General features: G+C 42.6%; 1 protein-coding gene across 1 annotated transcript in view; it reads left to right on the forward strand.

Annotated features, from left to right (window-relative positions):
- Positions 1-22,079, forward strand: part of LOC147661186 (copine-7-like) — a 398,468-nt gene extending 376,389 nt beyond the window's left edge. Inside the window, exons 4-5 of the mRNA XM_086951257.1 lie at positions 15,763-15,904; positions 21,985-22,079. Coding sequence (XP_086807383.1) covers positions 15,763-15,904; positions 21,985-22,079 — 237 coding nt within the window. The remainder of the gene's footprint in view (positions 1-15,762; positions 15,905-21,984) is intronic.
- The last annotated feature ends 771 nt before the right edge of the window (positions 22,080-22,850 follow it).

Here is a 22,850-nt window from a genome sequence, read left to right on the forward strand (position 1 = left end):
ATATATAGCTGAGTGCTATTAACTGTCATCAAAAGTGCTGCATGCAAACTGCAATGAATATATTACAGCTACATATTTTTTTGTCCAGTTGTTCCTTATCCTAGTATTCCAAAAAGGGTTCATTTGGGTAGAAATCAAGTCTTCTTATTAAAAAAACCCACTCACAATGGTGTTACATTTTAAATTCTGAATGTGTGCTTTTCCAGACCAAGGACTCTTAAACTATACTGCCTACCAGTATGCATGACATGTGACTCCTACACCTTGAAGGCCTCTGTCTTATGTAACATTTCCTATACACAGATTAACACTCGTATGATTGTCTCCATGCAACGTATGTGTGATGTAACATGTTCTGACACCTTAAACTGGTATGAGTGGCGCTATAAAACTAAATTAATCTAAAAGACAGTGGTAATAGAGACTTGGGGGGCATTGTCAAATGGTGGTAGTGAGGGATTGTCGGCGGAGCGGTCATTGAGGGGGGGGAGGGAGGCGACAACAAACATTGTCGCACAGGGCGCCACCAGGACTAAGGCTGGCCCGGAGGCTTTTATTACAGAAATTTCCTTAGACCCGAATCTTGTGGTAGCTGTTTTTTTCTGCTTGAATCATGATTATAAGAAATGTGGTAATTACAGAACAACAGTGTTGGTAAATTCAATTGTTATTTCCTATGAGGTTTAAATGCACACCACACAGGGAGGGACTTGCAGGGCACTGGGTGGATTGGTAGGTACTGCCCTCTTCCCCCCGGGAGATTTGGGAGTGGTAATTGCTTCACAGTACTGAATTCACAACCGAGCAGTTACTCTAGGGAAGCACTGAGCCTACCAGCCAACTCTGGTACAGGGACAATAGGCTTCAGCAGCAGGTTGGGCACTGGGAAAGAGCTGCAGTCAGAGAAAGAGGTATTATTTATAGAGGTCAAGCTCATCAAAAGGCACCAAGGACGAGTTTAGAGGTAACAGGGAAAAGAGCAACAGAAAGTAAGAGGAGAATGGTGGAATGAAAGGAAGGCAGGACGCCGTTCAGGGGCAGATAGGCTGGTTTGGTGCAAAGAAATATTGGAGTCAGGAGAAAAGGCAAAAGTGTTCGTCACTAACGGAAGTTGTAAAGATGAAGTTAAAGAAGAAATTGTTAAAGGGGGTGGGAATTGTTTAGCGGCCAAGGGAATAGTTAATGTTTGTTTGAGTGCTGTGAGGACATATTAATCTGAGCGGCAATAAGCAGATGGTTGTTTTTTTGTACCTGAGCTCAAACGCCCTTATGACAACAGCAACAAGGTGTCCGTTGTGATCCCATCCCAAAGTATGTTTGGGAGAATAAATGGCTCCTGAATCCATTCTCAACATATTTTAAAAACATGGCAGAAATCCACAAAAGAAGTGAATTGTGCAGCAAAATAAACCGCAGCATACATAGAACTAGGTTCACTTAAAAACACAAGTGTGCAACAAGAATGTATTTGTCTTCCTGTACTGCACATTAAAGCAGAACTATTGAAAAGACATAAACCTGTCCTCCAGAATAGAATGTTTGTAAGTACTAGTTTACAGCACTGAAGAATTGGATATGCAGTACTATGCAGCAGATGATGGATTACGTAGCAAATGTGGTAATTTAAGTGGCCTTTTTTTTCTTTAAAAAGGCCATTCATTAGTGAAGCAGGTACTGCTGCCAGGTGTGTAAGTGGCCACTGCTGATTATCAATAATTAAGCAGATGCAGCAGGACTGGGGCCCACAGGTTTGAGGGCCCACTGCATCACAGTTATCACTGTCTACCTTTAAAGAAGAGGCATTGGAGCTTATTTTCCTTTTTAGCATTAGGACCGAGGGCACCTTTGCAGAAAAAAGGGAGACATAGTGTGGGAGCTTTATGTTTTTCTGAGAGGGACCGAGAACCCTATTCAAAATCGGAGTGATAGGGAGGCATGGCTAGGAAGAGGTGAAAGATGTAGAGGAGATAGCCTTCTACTCAGGACTGCTGTTATCAATAATACAGCAGGTGTAGTTGCATTGGGGTCCAAGAGTGGGAGAGGCTACAACACCCCAATAATGGGGAGCAGTATTTTTAGGACCACACATGTCTTTGTTTGATGCATTTGCTGTTTTATAAGTATCATACTTAGTGTGGTTTATGAGCTATAGAAAAGTATTCCTGAAATCATCTCATAAGCCCGTCCCTTGCACACAGCCATGTTCCTCCCGCTCCACCAATCATTGCCTTAAAGTTTTATAGGGGGCCCGACCTCAAAACATTTTGCTTAGGGGGGGCTCAGAGCAAAAAGGTTTGAAGACTTCTGCCTTATGTTCTCAAGTCAGCACCATCTTGGAAATACTATGACTGATCCCCATTTTCTAATCCATTTAATAGTTCATCCAAATGAATAACTTTACTCTGAACAGCCTATTCCCCAAATCTATGTTATTCCCAAAAATTTCACAATTTTAAGTCTGCTTAAAGTGATAAGTGCAATCATTAGATGAGAAAGATAGTGTGTAAAAAATTGGGTTGTTGGTTGAAATCCTATCTTCAAAAACAAACTCCAAATTAACTTGTGCTCAACCCCCAAATAACTATGCACTGAACAGGCAGGCTTCCCTTAGAGGCAATGTGTTAAATATTAGTGAAAACAATAACACCGTGACAACAAACCACAAAGGACCTGCACCAATTTAGAACAATAGAGAAATGTGTAATAAATAAAACAAGACCAAAATGACAAAAATCCATTCAGTAGAACCAGAGATATGCACGTTTTAGGATTTTAGTGAAAATATAACCAAAACGCACAAGGCACCAACTGTGAATATCTGTTCACTTTGGACCTGGACAAAGTTACAAGTTCAGGCAGGCCGCGATGGAGCATGGGCCTGCAGAACAAGAAAACATTAGGTCCCGGTTGCGGATCATTGCGAGGATGGGTACGGTACTGTGAAGTTCCTGCATCATTGTCGAGGATCCCTTTGATGAGGGCTTGCAATGTGAAGTCTGGCGTCAAGGATACATCGCGCAGTAAAGGGGATGCATCAGTTTTGGAGAGCTTTGAGGCTGTGATTCGATGACCTGTGTTGTCATTGAGGCAGTAGTCAAAAAGGGATTTGTGATGCGAGGGGCTACATTAGAAACGCTTCGCACAGGTGGCGGTTCCGATGTGGACTGCGGGTTCGATGCAGAGTCCTTGCATTGAGAGAATCCTCACAGCAGAAGTGATGTGTTGGGAGAATCCTCACTGCAGAGGTGATGTGTTGGTTCTGCTTGGGGTTGAGCTGCGGAGCAAGGAGATGTGTCAGTTCGGCTAGATCGACAAATGGGCTGGCAGAGCACCTGGAGACCCATTTCTAAGGGTGCAGGACTTGGGTGGCACCACTTAGCTTGGTTGGACTTACAGATGGAAGAGTCCAGGTGCCAAGTTCAAGGTTGTTGAAGCCTTCTGTCCCTGAGGCTCTAGTCAGGAAGCCAGCCCACTAGCCTTGGAGTCACACTGGGGTCCTGGGTTCAACAGATGCAGTTCGACTCCTTTCACCCATGCAGGATGGTAGTAGGTAGCAGGTCATCACAGCAGGGCAGCAGTTCCTTCAGAGCAGCAGTCCAGCAGAATGGTAGTCCCTTCTGCAGCACAACAGTCCTTCTTCCTAGCACAGTTTCCACAGGCACAGAAGTGAACTCTGAAAGTGGGAGACGTTTCTAGAAATGTTCTTTAAAGTCTACAGGCTTCCAGTCTTTCCTGACTTCAAACTAACCACAGGGGGTATGCAGCCCTTTTTGTGGAGGCAGGACACAGCCTACTGAAGTGTAAGTTGGGCTGTGCCCAGCTCCCCCCTCCCATCCCGCCAGTAATGGCTCATCCAGGCACACTGAAGCTCTCTATGGTATGTGGCTGTCCAGGAGAATACACAAAGTCTAACTGTCAGCTACACCCAGTCATGTGACCTAGAGACAGGCTACAGGCACCAAATGGATATGGCAAGAATTTGCCAACTTAAAAAAGTGGCATTTTCAAAATTGTAATTTAAATCTGAGTTCATCATAAGAGAGAATTTTTTTATTACAATTCCAAGACTCCAGACGTGAAGTGGGTATCTGTTCCCTTTTGGATGTTACGGCTTATTAAATGTAATGAGGTTACTCTAATGTTGTCCTTTGGGAGAGGTAGACCATGCGATAATGAACAACAAATTTAATAATTTTCACTATTAGGATATGTAAAACTTAACAGTAAATTTGCAACTTTTTAAATACGCTGTACCCTGCCCTCTGTGCTGTCCAGGGCATACCCTAGGGGTGACTTATGTATTAAAAAGGGAGGTTTGAACCTGGTAAAAGGTTTATTTTCATCAAAAGCAGGAGCAGCATGACACTCCTGTGCCGGACGCACAGCTAGATACCAGAATCGTAATAGATTTTCAACCAATTTGTCCATTTTCAATGCATTTTATTCCTTGTATTAAATAGTTTTTATGCTGTTTCTTTACATTTCATCATGTCACATAAGAGATACTATGTATTTAATATCTAATACTGCAGATATTCCAATCCAGGCCTTTTTCTGTAGCAAGAATATATACAAATAGTCCTCAGTGGTAGATATTATTCCTAATGCATTTCGGGCTTATTATTGCCCTTCTTCAGGGGTACACTACAAAATGAAGAAACAAGACATTAGATCATATATTCAAGTCATGATATATTCAAGATGTTTAATCAGAAGCATGCCTCTTTCTAGAACTGCCCCCATTATTGACGTTTTCTCTCTAAACAGCCTGACTACAGGCTACAAGTAAAATACTCAAACAGTCTTCTCCCCACCTCAATGACCTTCCCATAACTTAACTTCACTTCTCAACAGCAACCAGCTTTGGTCATTCCCCCTCAAATCCTTCTATTTGAATACAAGGAATAAAATTTATTGAAAATGACCAAATTGGTTGCAAATCTATTACGATTCTGGTATCTAGCTGTGCGTTTGGCACAGGAGCGTCATGCCGCTCCTGCTTTTGATGAAGTGTCTAAACATGTTTTTTGGGCAGACCATGGTTCTGGGCAGCACGCACACTGATTAAATTGATGATTTTTTGTTTCAGAACATTAGAAGGTAAGTGTGCACTTGGATACCCCCATTTTGGAAAAGGTTTATTTTGCCAGGTCGAAATCACAGATTAGAACTGCACACGCAGGCTTCAATGGCAGACCTGAGACATGTTTTAAAGGGCTACTTAAGTGGGTAGCACAATTAATGTTTTAAAGGGCTACTTAAGTGAGTGGCAAAATCAGTGCTTCTGGCCCGCAAGTAGCATTTAATTTACAGGCCCTGGTGATATGTAGAACCACTGTACTAAAGAATTACAAGCAAATTAACTATGCCATTTGGGGATAAGATAATGTTACCATGTTTTAAGGAATGAGCATATGCATTTTAGCACTGGTTAGCACTGGTAAAGTGTGTAGAGTCCTAAGGCCACTAAAACCGAGATCGGCAAAAAAAAGGGGAGGAAGGCAAAACGTTTCGGGAGAGACCACCCTGAGGCTGAGAGGTCTAACATAGTGCAATAAAAAAGGTGCATACATACAAAGTGCTGTATATAAAAGTGCTTGTGCATAGTGAAATTTCTGAACAGATAAGTAATTTTAACATCCAATCACATGTATATATATTTATTTGTGGTTAATCAGAGAGAATTAGCTATGTCTGTGTGCTATGTGTCTACATGGGAAACCATTTGGTTTAGTTTGGTTTAAACTGGTGTCGCAGCACACCTGGAGTGCACTCCGTGCCTCGGGTGGGGCCCGATGATGAAGCATGCCACCAACTAGGTTGGTGGGTGAGGGCCTTCATACTAAACCAAATGGTTTCCCATGTAGACACATAGCATACAGACATAGCTAGTTCTCTTTGATTAACCACTATATCCAAGGGGAAATGAACTAGCTACTCTAGTTCCTCTCTCTCTCCTTGATTAACAGAGCAAAAATATATATTTATTTACCCAATGATACGCCAATCATGAAAGCAGTCCAATTATTAGGAATGTCATGGGGATTAGTCTGTTCAGAGTAAAGTAATTCATTTATATAATAACTATATATATATGCATGTGTATATAAATATATATATATACAAATATATAAAGTTATATATTTATATAAATATATAAATATGTTTATATATGTACACATATATACGTACATATATACATACATATATACACACACATATTTTTCAACCACAAATCCTCACATTCACTGTGCCTCCATGGGCTGTCGCACTGCTGGCGCGCAGTGTTGACATGAGATACCCCATAAAAATCCACTGTCCATAAATACAAATAACATACCATAATATAACATATATATATATATATATATATATTGCTTCAAATTCACTGACAAAAGCTGTTGATCCTCTGACACATCGGGTGAGGGCGTGCTCACGTTATTTCTGTTTCTCCAACAAAAGATCACGCACACATAAAGAAATGCCGTAACCAGAATTTATTGGCCACAAAACAGAAAAAGACAATTTAGACAAACGTGCTTCGACACTTGGCCTTTGTCAATGTCACATAGGCTGGTGCCTTTTCGTGATTTAAATACCTACATAGCTGTGATTGGGCGACAGCATTAATTCATCAACAGAGATGATGCACTTCAAAAAATGAACATCAGTGACATATAGTGGGTAAACTGACAGCCATCTTAAACTCTAATCGTTAACCTACAACATCAAGTTAATTCATTAAAAAATGCATCTCCTATACAACACATGTATCGAGTCCGCTGACCCTGGTCCAGGTTTCTGGACCAGGGTCAGCGGACTCGATAATTCTCTCGCCTCGGTGCCCACTCTGATCAGCGATCACACTCGGCAACTCTGGGCATTAGCTTGCCTCATCTTCACTAACGGCCCCACCAGACCGCCGGGGATGCCTGGTCTCACCCTGGAGATACCCATTAAGGGACCATCTCTCAGGGAAGCCAGGAAGGGTTTTGCAGCGGTCGAAGCGCCTTGGGACCCTCCGGGTAAGTAGTGCGCTATATAAATGCCTATACATACATACATACATACATACATACCGGAGATTGGAACTGGTGCTGTACTTTGTCTTCCTGTGCGAAGAATCCTCCCTCACTGTCTGCAACCTGTGCTGCCTGATTGGAGCTGACGCTCACTGAACATCGTCTCGTGGCGCTGCCTCCCCCTGACTCGCTGGTGTGAGCGTGAGCTGCACTCTGCACGCTCTGCCTGTCGCTCCCAGCTGGAGTCAGAGGGGTTGAGGCCAGGGTGTTAATTGCGAGCGCACCTAGCCTGGGGGACTGCGAGGACCAGAAATCTTAGCTGAGATCAGCTGGTTCCTCTTCCCCCAGGCGAACCGCCCACGGACACGCCCCCAACGAGCTGGATATAGCTTCGTGACACCCGCTTCGCGGGCGCCACTCACCGGAGATTGGAACTGGTGCTGTACTTTGTCTTCCTGTGCGAAGAATCCTCCCTCACTGTCTGCAACCTGTGCTGCCTGATTGGAGCTGACGCTCACTGAACATCGTCTCGTGGCGCTGCCTCCCCCTGACTCGCTGGTGTGAGCGTGAGCTGCACTCTGCACGCTCTGCCTGTCGCTCCCAGCTGGAGTCAGAGGGGTTGAGGCCAGGGTGTTAATTGCGAGCGCACCTAGCCTGGGGGACTGCGAGGACCAGAAATCTTAGCTGAGATCAGCTGGTTCCTCTTCCCCCAGGCGAACCGCCCACGGACACGCCCCCAACGAGCTGGATATAGCTTCGTGACACCCGCTTCGCGGGCGCCACTCACCGGAGATTGGAACTGGCGCTGTACTTTGTCTTCCTGTGCGAAGAATCCTCCCTCACTGTCTGCAACCTGTGCTGCCTGATTGGAGCTGACGCTCACTGAACATCGTCTCGTGGCGCTGCCTCCCCCTGACTCGCTGGTGTGAGCGTGAGCTGCACTCTGCACGCTCTGCCTGTCGCTCCCAGCTGGAGTCAGAGGGGTTGAGGCCAGGGTGTTAATTGCGAGCGCACCTAGCCTGGGGGACTGCGAGGACCAGAAATCTTAGCTGAGATCAGCTGGTTCCTCTTCCCCCAGGCGAACCGCCCACGGACACGCCCCCAACGAGCTGGATATAGCTTCGTGACACCCGCTTCGCGGGCGCCACTCACCGGAGATTGGAACTGGTGCTGTACTTTGTCTTCCTGTGCGAAGAATCCTCCCTCACTGTCTGCAACCTGTGCTGCCTGATTGGAGCTGACGCTCACTGAACATCGTCTCGTGGCGCTGCCTCCCCCTGACTCGCTGGTGTGAGCGGGAGCTGCACTCTGCACGCTCTGCCTGTCGCTCCCAGCTGGAGTCAGAGGGGTTGAGGCCAGGGTGTTAATTGCGAGCGCACCTAGCCTGGGGGACTGCGAGGACCAGAAATCTTAGCTGAGATCAGCTGGTTCCTCTTCCCCCAGGCGAACCGCCCACGGACACGCCCCCAACGAGCTGGATATAGCTTCGTGACACCCGCTTCGCGGGCGCCACTCACAGGAGATTGGAACTGGTGCTGTACTTTGTCTTCCTGTGCGAAGAATCCTCCCTCACTGTCTGCAACCTGTGCTGCCTGATTGGAGCTGACGCTCACTGAACATCGTCTCGTGGCGCTGCCTCCCCCTGACTCGCTGGTGTGAGCGTGAGCTGCACTCTGCACGCTCTGCCTGTCGCTCCCAGCTGGAGTCAGAGGGGTTGAGGCCAGGGTGTTAATTGCGAGCGCACCTAGCCTGGGGGACTGCGAGGACCAGAAATCTTAGCTGAGATCAGCTGGTTCCTCTTCCCCCAGGCGAACCACCCACGGACACGCCCCCAACGAGCTGGATATAGCTTCGTGACACCCGCTTCGCGGGCGCCACTCACCGGAGATTGGAACTGGTGCTGTACTTTGTCTTCCTGTGCGAAGAATCCTCCCTCACTGTCTGCAACCTGTGCTGCCTGATTGGAGCTGACGCTCACTGAACATCGTCTCGTGGCGCTGCCTCCCCCTGACTCGCTGGTGTGAGCGTGAGCTGCACTCTGCACGCTCTGCCTGTCGCTCCCAGCTGGAGTCAGAGGGGTTGAGGCCAGGGTGTTAATTGCGAGCGCACCTAGCCTGGGGGACTGCGAGGACCAGAAATCTTAGCTGAGATCAGCTGGTTCCTCTTCCCCCAGGCAAACCGCCCACGGACACGCCCCCAACGAAACGTATAAAAATCATATCGCTCCCCGCGACGCGGGACGCGCGCGGGACCAAGCACGGGGATAAGCCCGGGCAAAGCGCGGGCCGTCTGAGGCCGTCCGAGGTCGTACTAGGACGGGATGGGCCACCCTACTAAGCACCTGCTCTTGGTAAGCCAAATTCTCTTCCGACTTGTTCCCCTTACTGGAGTTAATCCTTGTTTTAAAACGACGAGGGAATAGAAATAAGTAAACACCAATAGAAATCGTGGTAACAAAAAGAAATGGGCCTTAAAAAATTACGATCCAGGACTATCTTTATGAAACGGATGGGTACGGAGGACGCTGTTCGTAAATCATCAGACAAATCCATAAAACAAGGTCGCATTACACGGACCCCGGCCATCACTGAATATTTCTCTACTCTAACATCTAAAGGTGAAATTGACAAAGAATTTCACGTCGCAGAAGAAATACCCAACTCACTATTGCATACAGGGTTAGAAGACTGTACGCTCACCAAACTTGGGTCAAATCCAAAACTAAATTTGAGTGACATTGTTTCTGACAATATCCAAAAATCTTTTAATAACTCTCAAAATGTTCAAAACCAGGGTCATGAGGAAAAACACTTAACATCCTCAACGCCAAAAAAAGGCCCTGGAAATACCTGTCAACTGGAAGATCTTTGTGCAAACAACTCCAAGATCACACAAAACCAACCTGAGTTAAAAATAACAAATAGTCCCCCTTTACAAAATAACCAAGTACAACCTCAAACACTTGAATCATCTGTAGACCCTTTTCTCATAAAAACCAACTTCTCAGCTAACATAGCTACACCTATGTCAAAAGCTTTGTTCTCCTTGCATGAAATACTCGAGTCGGTCCTTTCCTTTCTAGGGAATATATTAGAAAATTCAGATCAAACCCTGGATGTACAAATTGGAATCCTTAAGCATCTAGTAGAGGAAAAAAAGAAAAGGAAAGAACCCCCTGAATTGGAAAAAAACCAACTGAACGTCAACGACAATGAACAAAGGAACAATACAAGTTACCAAAACAGCAAAAGAGATATTGAAAAAAATGATTGTGGTACGCAAACATTAGTAGTTTCAAAACAAAAAAAGGAGAAGCTAGTACGACAACATGAAACACCAATATTCTCCCCGTTGATGATAAACAATATCCAATTTTCACAAAGGTAATGAAATCGAATACACCAAAAGATGTAGATATGGATGAAAACACCCAAAAAGTTACTTTTAATAATACACCAGAAAGCAAAAAAGGAGAAAAAATGCATAAATATACTGAGCAAGTAGAAGGAAAAAGAAAGAGAAAAAAACCAATAAGACGTATCCACAGGAGAAAAAATCGCAAGTTAAAATTTCAAAAGTCCACATCTGTCAATAACAAACAAGAAGTACAAGAAATTGAACCCATTAAGCTCGGGACTACTGGTAATACGGAATCTAGTTCAAATACAAGAGAAGAGAAATTGAAACCATTAGATCCGGCTGCAAAGGATTTTGTCTCGTATAAAGTCCCTGAGGAACTACAACATCAAAATAAGACCGAAAGTAATAACAAAGGAAAAAACCAACATGGAGCAGGAACACCATACTCCAGAACATTACAACTTGAAGAACTTTTTCCAATGGACCAAGCACCACTAAATAGAAGAAGAATCATCAATCTACTTCACCACATCAAACCTTTAGAATCCTTGAATAGCAACGAGATAGATCTAGTAATCTTTCCACAACAAGATAATAATAAAATAGCTACAGTAACCTTCTGGTCAAATGTTATACCTGGCATCATAATCAGTGAAAAGGAAACACTACACAAACACGGATACGATGTCTACATAAGAAGGGATTCTAACGAAAACAGATTTCCCCCAAGATATGATGAACAAATATGGAGAACCTCTAACTCTCAATACAAAAATCCTCTGGGAGAAACTGACGTGTCTCGAGCAACATACTCAGGAATCAAGTATACAGGGAATGACACACTGAAGGTAAAAGTGGAAAATGGCGAAAGGCTAGTATGGCAACAAGACCTAAAGGGAAAGGAGTATAGAGAAAGTATCAGATCTTGGTCCTGGGTATCTGAGAACTTGAACAGCAACAAACCCACATCATGTTCGGGACAATCTGTTTAGCAATGGTCTAACAATAATATCATGGAATATAGCGGGAAACACTAAGACCAAATTGACGGAAGCCATAAGTAACCATCCGGATCTCTTAATGCTACAGGAAACCTGGGCTATAAAACCATTTTCGCAAAATAACTATTATGTATACGACATCCCAGCCAAAGCATCCATTCGGGGCCACGCAAAGGGTGGTCTGGCCATTCTATTGAAGGTGGATTATATGTGGGCCCAGGAAATTATCCAGACCAAATCACAATACTTGCAATGTTTAAAGGTCCTTTTAAAAACTCATAATGTAGCAACTAAACAGCCATTCCTGCTATTCAATGTCTATGCCCCTCCGGGCAAGAACTATGATAACACTTTTCTAGTAATCATGGAATCCATCTCACAAATCGTTGAAGAACAATCATGTATTCCATATATAATAGCAGGTGATCTAAACGGAAAAATTTCAAACTCAGAAATTGGTAAATGGATGCAACTTTATGAAGAGGAATTTGCCGATTTCTCAGCCCCGCAATTTCCCCAGGGTGCAAAATGTGACAAAAGAGGGAAATTACTATTATCAACACTACCTTCCCTAAGAGGTGTAATTCTGAACGGAAACATAGAAGGAGACATTCCGGCAACAAACACCAGACGGGGTAATGGAAGCTCATCCATCATTGACTATATTATTTGCAATATGAACATAATGGAGACTGTTACTCACCTAAAAATACAGTTAAGCCAAGAGAGCGACCATGCTCTGTTGATATTAAATTCTGAATGGAAACCTCAAACAGCTACTAACAGGCAGCTAATATTTCATAGAAGTACTGTCGTGGCAGATAGTGCCCAAAGAAGAATCTTCTGGAGTTCGAAAGCACTGGACAGAATATCGACATTGATTGAACAGAATGATCTTTTAAAAAAAACAATCTCGGATGACCCAATAGAAAATTTTGAACATATTATTAATGAGCTAAAAAATCTTCTATTGAATAAACTGCAATGTGCCCCTAAAGGTGTGAATTATGGAAACAATAGCCGTAATAAAAAAACACACAAAATACCCAAAATTCTATAACCAAGAAAACATTGAACAGACTGGTACGCGCACAATATCTGAATCATTCAACGTCAATTAAGAAAGAAATAAATAAATTAAAAAACAAACTCAGAAGAGAAAAGCAGAAAATAAAAAAAGAAATTCAAGATCGTAATTGGGTGGACATACAAGAAGCTGCAAAAGATATGAATCCCCGCAAATACTGGTCCCTTGTAGCTAAACTAACCGGCACGAAAAAGAAGCTACAAGCGATACCTGTTACACCAAAGGACTGGGAAACTTATCTAACAGACCTATATAAAGCGAACCCGATTACTTTTGAGGTGAATAGTTCAGAACAAGATAAAGGAGACGCTGACCCACAAATACAAAGAGTTACAGCTATCTCAGTGGAATGGAACATAAGAAAAGCAAGGAAAACAGGAGCTTCTGGCCCAGACCAGATTCCAATAAAGATCTACCAGGCAAACCCAAGGGAATGGAGTAAGTTGTTATCAAAATTATTTAATTACATTTTTGAAACTGGACAAATGCCTATATCTTGGCAGGGAAGTACCATCATCCCAATACACAAAAAAGGAAGTAAGACAGTCGCAGGAAATTACCGGCAAATCGCCTTAATGGATGCTGCTGGAAAAATCTTTGCAGCAGAGGTTTTACAAAGATTGAAAGATTGGGCCTTCTCACTGAACAAAATTCCTATGTTTCAATCTGGCTTCAGGCCAAAACATTCAGTTACGGATAACATTGCTATAATACAAACAATAATAGACAAATACGTAACAGGTAAATCTCAGGCGGTATACGCAGTGTTCGTAGATTATTCGACTGCGTTCGATCAAGTAGATCGACCTACTCTCTGGCACAAACTCAAGGATCTTGGCATTCCAGATTTACTGCTCCAAACCATAGTGAACCTTCACACCGACACTTGGTGCCAGGTCCAAATGGGAGGCGAAAAGGGCTTAACAGAAAGGATAAAAACAGCTAACGGCCTAAAGCAAGGGTGTCTTTTGGCCCCACTACTATTCTCCCTCTATCTTAGCGACTTACCTAAACAATTACATCAAGGCTCAAACCTATCGCCAAAAATCGCTAAACAAAGCATACAAGTATTACTCTACGCCGATGACATCGTGATGCTTGATCTCACTCCCTATGGTCTGCAAAAATCCTTGGACATTCTTCATGACTACTCAAAAACAAACTTCCTAATCCCTAATTTAAAAAAAACAAAAATTGTGGTTTTTACAAGGAAGAAATCTGCTGTTAAATATTGTTGGAGTCTAGGAGGAGAGAAAATAGAAACAGTAAGCGAATATCCATATCTAGGCAGGATCCTCTCGAAGAATACTACAAATGGAAAACATATAGAAAATTTAATGAGGAAGTCAGAGGTACATACTGAGGCCCTCCTAAGACTATACCAAACAACTGGGAATCGACATTTCTCCTCTTTAATAAAAATATATAAGGCAAAAATTCCTCCTGTATTATCATATGCAACAGAATACATTCCAATGCAACAATGGACCTACATGGACCGCAAAGAGGGCAAAATCCTAAAAAGGATAATGAAAGTTTCTGACTCCACACCAGTCCAAGCGTTACGTATGGAATTTTCGATCACCAGCTCCTATGCCACGGCGGTATCAAACGTAATCAGGTGGAGTTACAATCTTCTCCATGCAAAGGAGGGCACATTAAGACATTTACTGAAACAAGAAATCTTCGAGGGAGTATTCAAAAATCAGACGTTTTTAAAAAATATGACAATTATTTTTCAAATGGCAGAGATTACCCCGGAAATGCTAAAAGGCTGGACAATCGCTCAAATGAAACTTTTTCTAAAATGCTTCACTCCAAAGTTAAGCTACGAACTAGATCACCAACACTGTAAAAAACTGTCAACATACAAATCTTTCGTAGATACTTTGGAGTATAAACAAAATCAACCATATATTGGGTTTTCACTGACTCATGGTGCAAGGAGGACAATCACCTTGTTAAGACTGGGCATCTTACCCATTCTAACTTACACAGTAAGATGGCTGCCAGAGGGTTCTTCTTCGATATGTCCCCTGTGTGAAGGAGGAGAACAAACCCTAGAGCACCTGTTGTTCGTGTGTCCCAACATGAAAGTAATTACTGCACGGACAAGATTCCTTGCCCCTATTTATCGATCTTGCAGAATTACCCGAGTGAGCGAACTAATAGATTTATGTAAACAGCCACCAAATGAATTTGTTTGTTTTAACTTTTTCAAATTTTTTAAATCCTTTTTAGCACTGTATTGATTAAAATGTGTAACTACTTCTTAAAATTTTGTAAAATGTAAATTTGTGGTCCTCTGTTGAGTACCTATACAAATAAAAACTTTTTGACTTTGACTTTACATACATACAACACATGATACAATATGAGCCACGGTATGCTTATTATGTTTAAAATAATTGATAATACACTACTTGTGCATACGCATACTACAACCGTAATCAATTGCATCCCCCTACATTCCTTAAATCCGTGGTTGCCGTATTGTAATAGGCAAAAATACCATTTGTCTGTACACTTTACTCAAATGATGTAATTCCTCATCAATACATCACGTGGATATTTCAACATAAAATAACTGCTGTTCCTGTTTTATTTTCATTTGTTTAAAAAATGCAATTCGGGTTGTAGTATCAGCAGAAAGCCAAGTTATGTGGCCCTTGAGAATAAAATTCAGATAGTTATTAAACAGCCTGATAAGAAGGGAAATATTGTGTTGTAGACCAAGGAGAAAAATTCAAGAGAGGCTTTGAGACAACTCAGGGACAGAACTTGCAATCAACCAATCACAAGGGAGCAATATATGCAAAGTATACAAGTTTTCTATGATTTACTTGACAGTTGTAAATATCGGGGAACTCTTGACTATGAAAAATATCAATTCCTGAGCGTTGAACAGTCACACATCCCAACATTTTTTACTGCTTACTGAAAGTTTGCAAGAATGCTGTGATGCCACCAGGGCATCCAATAGTATCATCCAATGGGAGCCTTCTGAAAATGCCTCAATTTTTGTTGATTTCTTTTTGTTTCCCTCTGTCAAAGATTTAAGTTTGTATTTGAAGGAAACTATGGACTTTAGGAGAATTATTGAGGGCATCCAATGGGAGGCACCAAAGGCAAGCCTATCCACGCCCGTCCGGGCCTCGACCGTACCCAGCGTCCGGAACCCTGGACCTCCTCACTCCCACCATAACTTCTCTGCTGATCTTCGCGCCTTAAAGAGCGCATTGCCATAATCTATTTTTGAGAGAATTAGTGCGGCTATTACTGTTTTTCTTAGATCATGGGGAATGAAAGGCAGAATCTTACGCAGGATCTTCAGTACGAAAAACATGAGGAGGTCAGGAGGTTGATCTGTTCTGCAAAGTTTAACTTGTTGTCGAACATCACTCCCAAGTTCCTGGTCTTGGCAGACGGGAGAGGTCAGCTCCTGCCTCAGTTGGTCACCATGCTTGATTCCATATGGGTGGACTTTTTCCAAACTTCATGACCTCAAATAACTAGTGTCATCAGCTTAAGTGACCAGCGAGAAACCATGCGCTCTGATTAGCTTGGCCAGAGGGGTCATGTAGATGTTAAATAAGGTTGGCGATAGTGCTGAACCTTGTGGTACCCCGCATGGGAGCAAACGTTCTCTGATTTAAGATTGTCCCACCACACCGTATGCTTCCTTGATGTGGGAAAAGAGGAGAGCGGGGTTAGAACTGTCTCTTTAATACCTATTGTCTTCAGCACCCGCGTTAGCACCGAATGGTTAACGGTGTCAAACGTTGCTGATAGGTCAAGTAGAATAAGGACCGCTCTTCACCCCATCCATCTGTTTTTGAATCTCCTCTGTGGCCACAATCAGAGCAGAGTCTGTGGAGTGACTTGGTTTGAAACCATTTTGGGTGGAGTCTAAGAGGTAATTGAAATTTAGATCGCAAGTTAGTTCTTTATTGACCGATCTTTCTAAGATTTTGGCCGCAAGCGATAGACAGGATATAGGCCGGTAGGGTTCTTCAGAATGGGCCTAATATAAGCTTACTTCCATGACAAGGGGAAAATCCCAGAACTGATCACAATATTTTGGAGGCCAGTATAATCTCAAAGGATCAAATAGTCTTGTCCACCTGGAGAAACTACTTTTAACCAAAGCTAACAAATGTAACCTATTTGTAATTAAAAATGTATATTTAGTATACCTAATTTTTAGGTTATGTTCATAGATCAATGAATCTGTAAACTTAGAACTAAGATTATCCACTTTAGGTTCCTACCATATGTGACTCTTTTTGACACCTAATACTTGATATTTGGATGATAGCTACTTATATCCCAGCAATATTAAATAGCACAGTTATCTGTTCGTCGGAGAGTCAAATGATTTTAAAGATTAAATAATGTAAAGTAGTGAAAAGATACAAGCAAGCGTGTGACCAGCCCTATTAGTGGGGAAATCCACTATTCATGGGAGCCCCAGAGAAGCACAGACATCAATTATATCTGCATCATAATTCGTATCCGAACACTCTATCCTCAATTTAAAAGCCATAATTCGGTGTAAATTCGCAGAAGATCCAAACAGACCCGGGGTGCATGCACTGATGACCAAATGAGATCAGTAAAAAATAACCGCAGTCTAAATGGTTGAGGGAGAAACTACTATTGTGATGCCTAAAAAGTCAGCGTGCAGGTAGCTATCTAATTTAGCTGCACGACTTTCAAATGAATCTTTTTAAAAAAGTGTTAGGCACCCCTCCTCTTGTTGGGCTGATCTGCCCTTATTACCCCACAGTCAGGCAGAATAGCTATTAGCTAAGGTGGGATCTAATGCTTCATTCATTCATGTCTCGGTAAAAAATAGAATATCAAACCTATAGTTGTTAATCAGATCAGAGTTCTGTTTTATGTTTGAACGAGAGCACATATTGAGTAGTACACAACTAAGCAGGTTGTATGTGCAGTTGTAAATTGCCATGTAGACTTGACAAAATAAACCTTTTGCCAGGCTCAAACCTTCCTTTTTAATCCATAAGTCACTCCTAGGGTAGACCCTGGACAGCCCAGATGGCTGGGTTCAATGTATTTAAAAAGTAGGACTTGCACTTTAAGTTCTATATGTGAAAAACCCTTACATTTGTTTTTCACTACTGCAAGGCCTACCTCTCCCATAGGATAATATTTTAGTTACTGCATTACATTTTATAAGTGTATTTTCCAAATGGAAAGAGATAAGCAGTTCATATTTGGTGACTGGAGAATCACAATTAAATATCCTAATTTATGGTGAAGTCCGATTTTAAATTGCAATTCTGAAAATGCAACTTTAAGAAAGTTGGCAATTTCTCGCCTTAGCCATTTGATGTCTGCAGCCTGCCTCTGGCACACATGACTGGGTTTAGATGACAGTTGGGCTTTGTGTATCCCTCCTAGGCAGCTACACAGAATGGGGAGATTGGGTGTGATTGGATGCGCTATCACTGGCAGGATGGTAGGGAGGAGCTGGGCGCAACCCAGCTTTCACTCGAATAGGCTGCGTCCTGCCTCCATTCAAAGTGCTACATACCCCCTGTAGTTAGTCTGGAGCCAGTGCCAGGAAAGCAGGGCATCTGTGTATTTCAAAGGCATGCCTCAAGATGCTTCTCCCCCTCTTCAAAGTCACAACTGGGTAAAAATACTGGACCTCAGACACAAACTCCTAACTACCATTCTGGGCCTGTAGGTACTGTGCCAGGAAGAAGGACTGCTGTGCTGCTGAAATGACTGTCACTCTGCTGGACTGCTGCTTTGAAGGAACTCCTGCACTGCTGTTATGACCGGCGGTCTGCTGCCCTCTTGCCTTAAAAGAAGAACTGGACCTGCAACATCATCTTGAACCCAGGACCCCATAGTGACTCCAAAGGCAAGTCTGTTTGCCTACTGATCTGAACCTCAGGGACATAAAAGGCTCCACAACATCCTGAACCAGCCCTTGGACCCAGCTGCTGTGAGATCCTGGCCCCCATGTTGTACCCCCTCAGGTCCTGGACCCTTGATGTGGCTCAGGGAGCTCAAATCAAGCTTTTGGGCTGTTCAAGACTGTGAACTGGCCCATTTACACCGAGACGGCTCCTTGCATCGAGATGCAATGTGAACTGCCACCAGCCTGACCCTTCACATTATAACATCGACTGCTTGTGGGGGACCGCCAATGTGAAACACCAGCTCATCTGTCCTTGACACCATACCTGCTCTGCGCGCTACACCAACAGCCTCCCTCAACGTTCTCCTTTGTCCTCGTGGCCCTATCCACCCGAACAGGACACTTGGCACAAACTTGAGAAGGTAAACTTCAGCTGGACTAATCTAGGTACTGTTGCCAACCTGTGCTCCATCACAGTCGGTCTGAAAATGTGACTTTGTCTCGGTCCAGCGTGACCAGATAACCATGGTTGGCGCTTTATGCTTCTAGGTGCTGGTTAAAGCTTTAATCTTTAAAAATTCATAACTCCGGTTCTCGTGATTGGATTTTATTAAATGTAGCTCTATTAGCTAGCCTGGTGTTGGATCCTTTTTGTGTTGTTTTCACTGTGTTGCTGTTTCAAAGGTTGCACAAATATTTTATACATTGCTCTAAATTAAGCCTGAGTGCACTGTGTCAAGCTACCAGGAGTTTAAGCACAGGGTAATTTGGACTTTTTTTTGCCTTTTTCTGACAAGGGTTGTGGTTACAGCTTGACTAGGGCTCACTCCCCAGTCAACTAGTAACCCAATTTCTTACATTGTCCAATTCATCAACTACATCTCTAGTATGCCAGGTCCCTGTCTGTTAATAATTCCCTCCAGTATGCCAACACCAGTATATTGCAAGGACCAAAGGCAACTTGCAAGCATACAACATTCTTACTCATGCTAATTTACATTCACTAACTCACACTCATTCTCACCCACCCACTCCTATTCAACCATTCTCACTCACTTGCACTCATTTATTCTCACTCTCATGCGCTCTATCTTATACTCACTCACACATTGTCACACTGATTAACTTCCAGCTACTCACTCACACTGACTTGCACTCACTCTTACTCTCCACTCCATCATTCTCACTCACTGTGGCTCACTGGTAGTCACTTAGGGCTAGATGTAGGTAAATCTAATTTACCGATTCATAAATACTGAATTTTACCGATTCGGTATTTATGAATCGGTAAATTAGAAGGAGGCAGATGTAGGTAATTTTTAAATCACAATTACCGAATCTGTAATCCTTGATGCCCATAGGAATCAATGGGAAATACCGATTCGGTATTTACCGAATCAGTAAATACCGAATCCTGCAAGGGTGCAGGGGGTGTCACTTTGACACCCTCTAGCACCCCAAGTACAGGCTTGTGTGACATGTGGAACACCTCCATGCCCTAAGGGCATGTCTGTCTGTCACATGGCACAGGTGTGATTTTTGATTTGATTTGATTTTAGGATTTCTAAAGCGCGTAGCTACCCATTGGGCGTCCCAGCGCTAACATAAAGCTTGACATACCTCCAGTAGGTGGAATTATTTGGGGAACAACCAGGTTTTTAGCAGTCTGCGAAATGCGAGGAGATTGTTTTCTTTCCGTGCATGCACACCTGAATTCGGTATTTTACCACACAATAGGATTGTGTGGTAAAATACCGACTCTTAAGGGACTGTGGCACTCTTAGGAGTGCCAGCTACATATGGATTTACCGATTCGGTAAATATACCGATTCGGTATTTTACCGAATCGGTAAAATTACCGAATAGGCCCCCTACATCTCAAAAGCCAAATACTGGTCGGTAACGGCCAAAATCGGCCGTTACCGACCGGTATTAGGGCTCCTACATCTGGCCCTTAGTGACACTTAATCTCATGTTCCAGTTTTTATTACACTAATAGTCAATAATATACAATTATTCACTGTTAGCGCAAATAAAAAATGAGCTGAACAAGAAGGCAAAGCTGGCCTTTTCTTTTTGGCACTGACTTTGCCACCTCTGTGGCCAGGGGTCGCAAAGGCAGTTCCACAGGTCGTAGTGTGCAGGCCAGGGGGCGCAGTTTTGACCCATGGCAACCCCTAAATGATGTCAATAAAGGGTAGCAGCATTGCGGCAGCGATGAGAAGGGCTGTAAGTGAAAGGGTTTACATAATGTTAGTGCCAGACCTCCTCCATTTAATTAGAAAATGGACTGCCTATAATCTACAGTTTTCCGAATACCATAAATAATGGATAATTCGGGTGATCTGGGCTTCAGGCAAAACTATGTGGCCAGGTTTTATTGGGAGTTCGTTAAAATAAGTTCTAGAAAGATTTTTATGAAAAAGTTTGGTTCCACATGACAATTGGTAGCCTGCAGTATGTGGTCTACTCAGTGTGGTGGGAATACATGAGTGGTAAGTGTCTTTTTTTTAAGCAAAATTGAGGTATGCTATTCAGAATTCAAATTGTGGGACTTTCTTACCTTCTGTGGGGTTTGCCTTTTCAAGGGCTATATTGTGGAAATTGTAGGCCACTTACTCGTCCACTACAAAAACAATGCAGCAATTACAGATAAAGTCTTATTATCTTGTGGTGGCTAGAGTTAAAAAGAATCAATGAGGCTTTGTCCTTTTCACCAGCTTATGGGAATCCGTAGACTGCATGAGCTCTGAGCAATTGAGTAAACAAGCTTGCAAAATTGCATTTTAATGTTAAGTGATTTTAATGCATAGGTTAGGCTTTTTCTGCTGTGAAAGGGTTGCTAATGGTGTGTGGGAATGTGCGGTTTGGTAAAATGAAATTATGTATGATATTTATTTTAAAATATTATTTAATTTATAATGACCTGGGTAATACGCTTTCCTATAAATATTTAAACTCTCTTTATATGCACTTAGATCTGGTGTTTGAGGACAAAAATATCAATAAAACGAAGCTGTGTTGTCATACCTTCCATTGGACAACCACAAAAAAAAGAAAATATGTAGGTAAAAATCTGCGATTTTACTATGCAGTTCCCTCCGTGTGCATCTTAGCATTTAGTAAACCTAGTGCAACACAGTCAGCAATTATTTAAAATTAAGTCCACAATGTATGAAAAAATGAAACAAAAAATGAATTGTATGTTCTATTAAGCATAATATTCAAACACTATAAAAATTGCGTGAAACAACCAGGTGCCACGCATTAAGAAGCATATGATTAAGAAATAGTACTGTAAGGTTTTGAAGTAGCCTTTCGATATTCGATCAGGTTGTTCCAGTATTCAGCCAGCCTTTGGGGCTGAGTCGCAGCGAATATCTGTACATTTCCTTAGCAAGTTAACTTCTGCTTTTGTAGTAACTTTGTGTGCTCTTTGGAATTGAATAAAACATACATGAGTAACCTCAGTGAATCTGCTGCAGTCACAATTTCCCTGGACAATACACATTTATAAGCTCTAACATATGCATAAATTAACAACATCAAGCATATATAGTTCTGGGTAACTGAATCATAAAAGTACATCAGCACAAACTTTTTCTTTTTTCTCCCCAGGGAGAAAGTCCTTCCCCTACTTTCGCACCTATTTTGGCTGTATTCACTCCCCATTCATTAACCTGAATACAGATTTACTCTCTTCTCAGGAGTAAATCTCCAAGTGTGATTTACAAAGATGTGTAAGCATACACAAAATCGCACTCTTCACCAGCTGTGACAGACCACCCCTGCCCCCATCTTAGATCACACACTCCGCAACGCTGGGAGCAGATTTACTCATGTGTAAGAGTAATAACATGTGTGATTAAATCAATTTACAGGTGTATATTCATGTTAAGGACTCTCGAAATAATTGAGGAAGTCCTCTTAGAAATGGACTGGGAATACCAAACACCCAGAAATGTAGTTATGCAGTGCTGTAAGTGGGCCTGACCAAAAATGTATTTGAGTTTGAAGGTACCCTGCTTTTGCAGAAGCATGGGACCAGCATGGGCAGCACGTTTGCGTCGAGCATTGCCAGCTTTTATGTCCATCATCTGGAAACAGAAAAGATTTTAAGCCCTCTAAACCCTTATCTAAAACACATAACACTATGAAAGATGTTCACTGATAACATGCTGGTTATCTTGGAGGGTAATAACCCGACTGCTAAAGAATTTTGGATCTGGCTAACACACAAAAAGAGTTTTTGAAATTCACATACACCTTAAGCAGCAAGGAACTAGTATTCCTTGACCTCAATATAACAGCTCACCAGGGCACCCTCAGAACCAGTACTCATGAGAAACCAATGGCAACAAATTGCTTACTACTTTATGACAACTTACATCCATGCCACTGGAGGAAGAATCTCCCTCTTGCTCAAATTTTAAGACTGAGGAGGAACTATTCAGATGTAAAGGATTACAAAGATTACAGGAGTC

Source organism: Lissotriton vulgaris, unplaced genomic scaffold (genome assembly GCF_964263255.1).
Source record: "Lissotriton vulgaris unplaced genomic scaffold, aLisVul1.2 SCAFFOLD_1226, whole genome shotgun sequence".
NCBI classification, from domain to species: Eukaryota; Metazoa; Chordata; class Amphibia; order Caudata; family Salamandridae; genus Lissotriton; species Lissotriton vulgaris.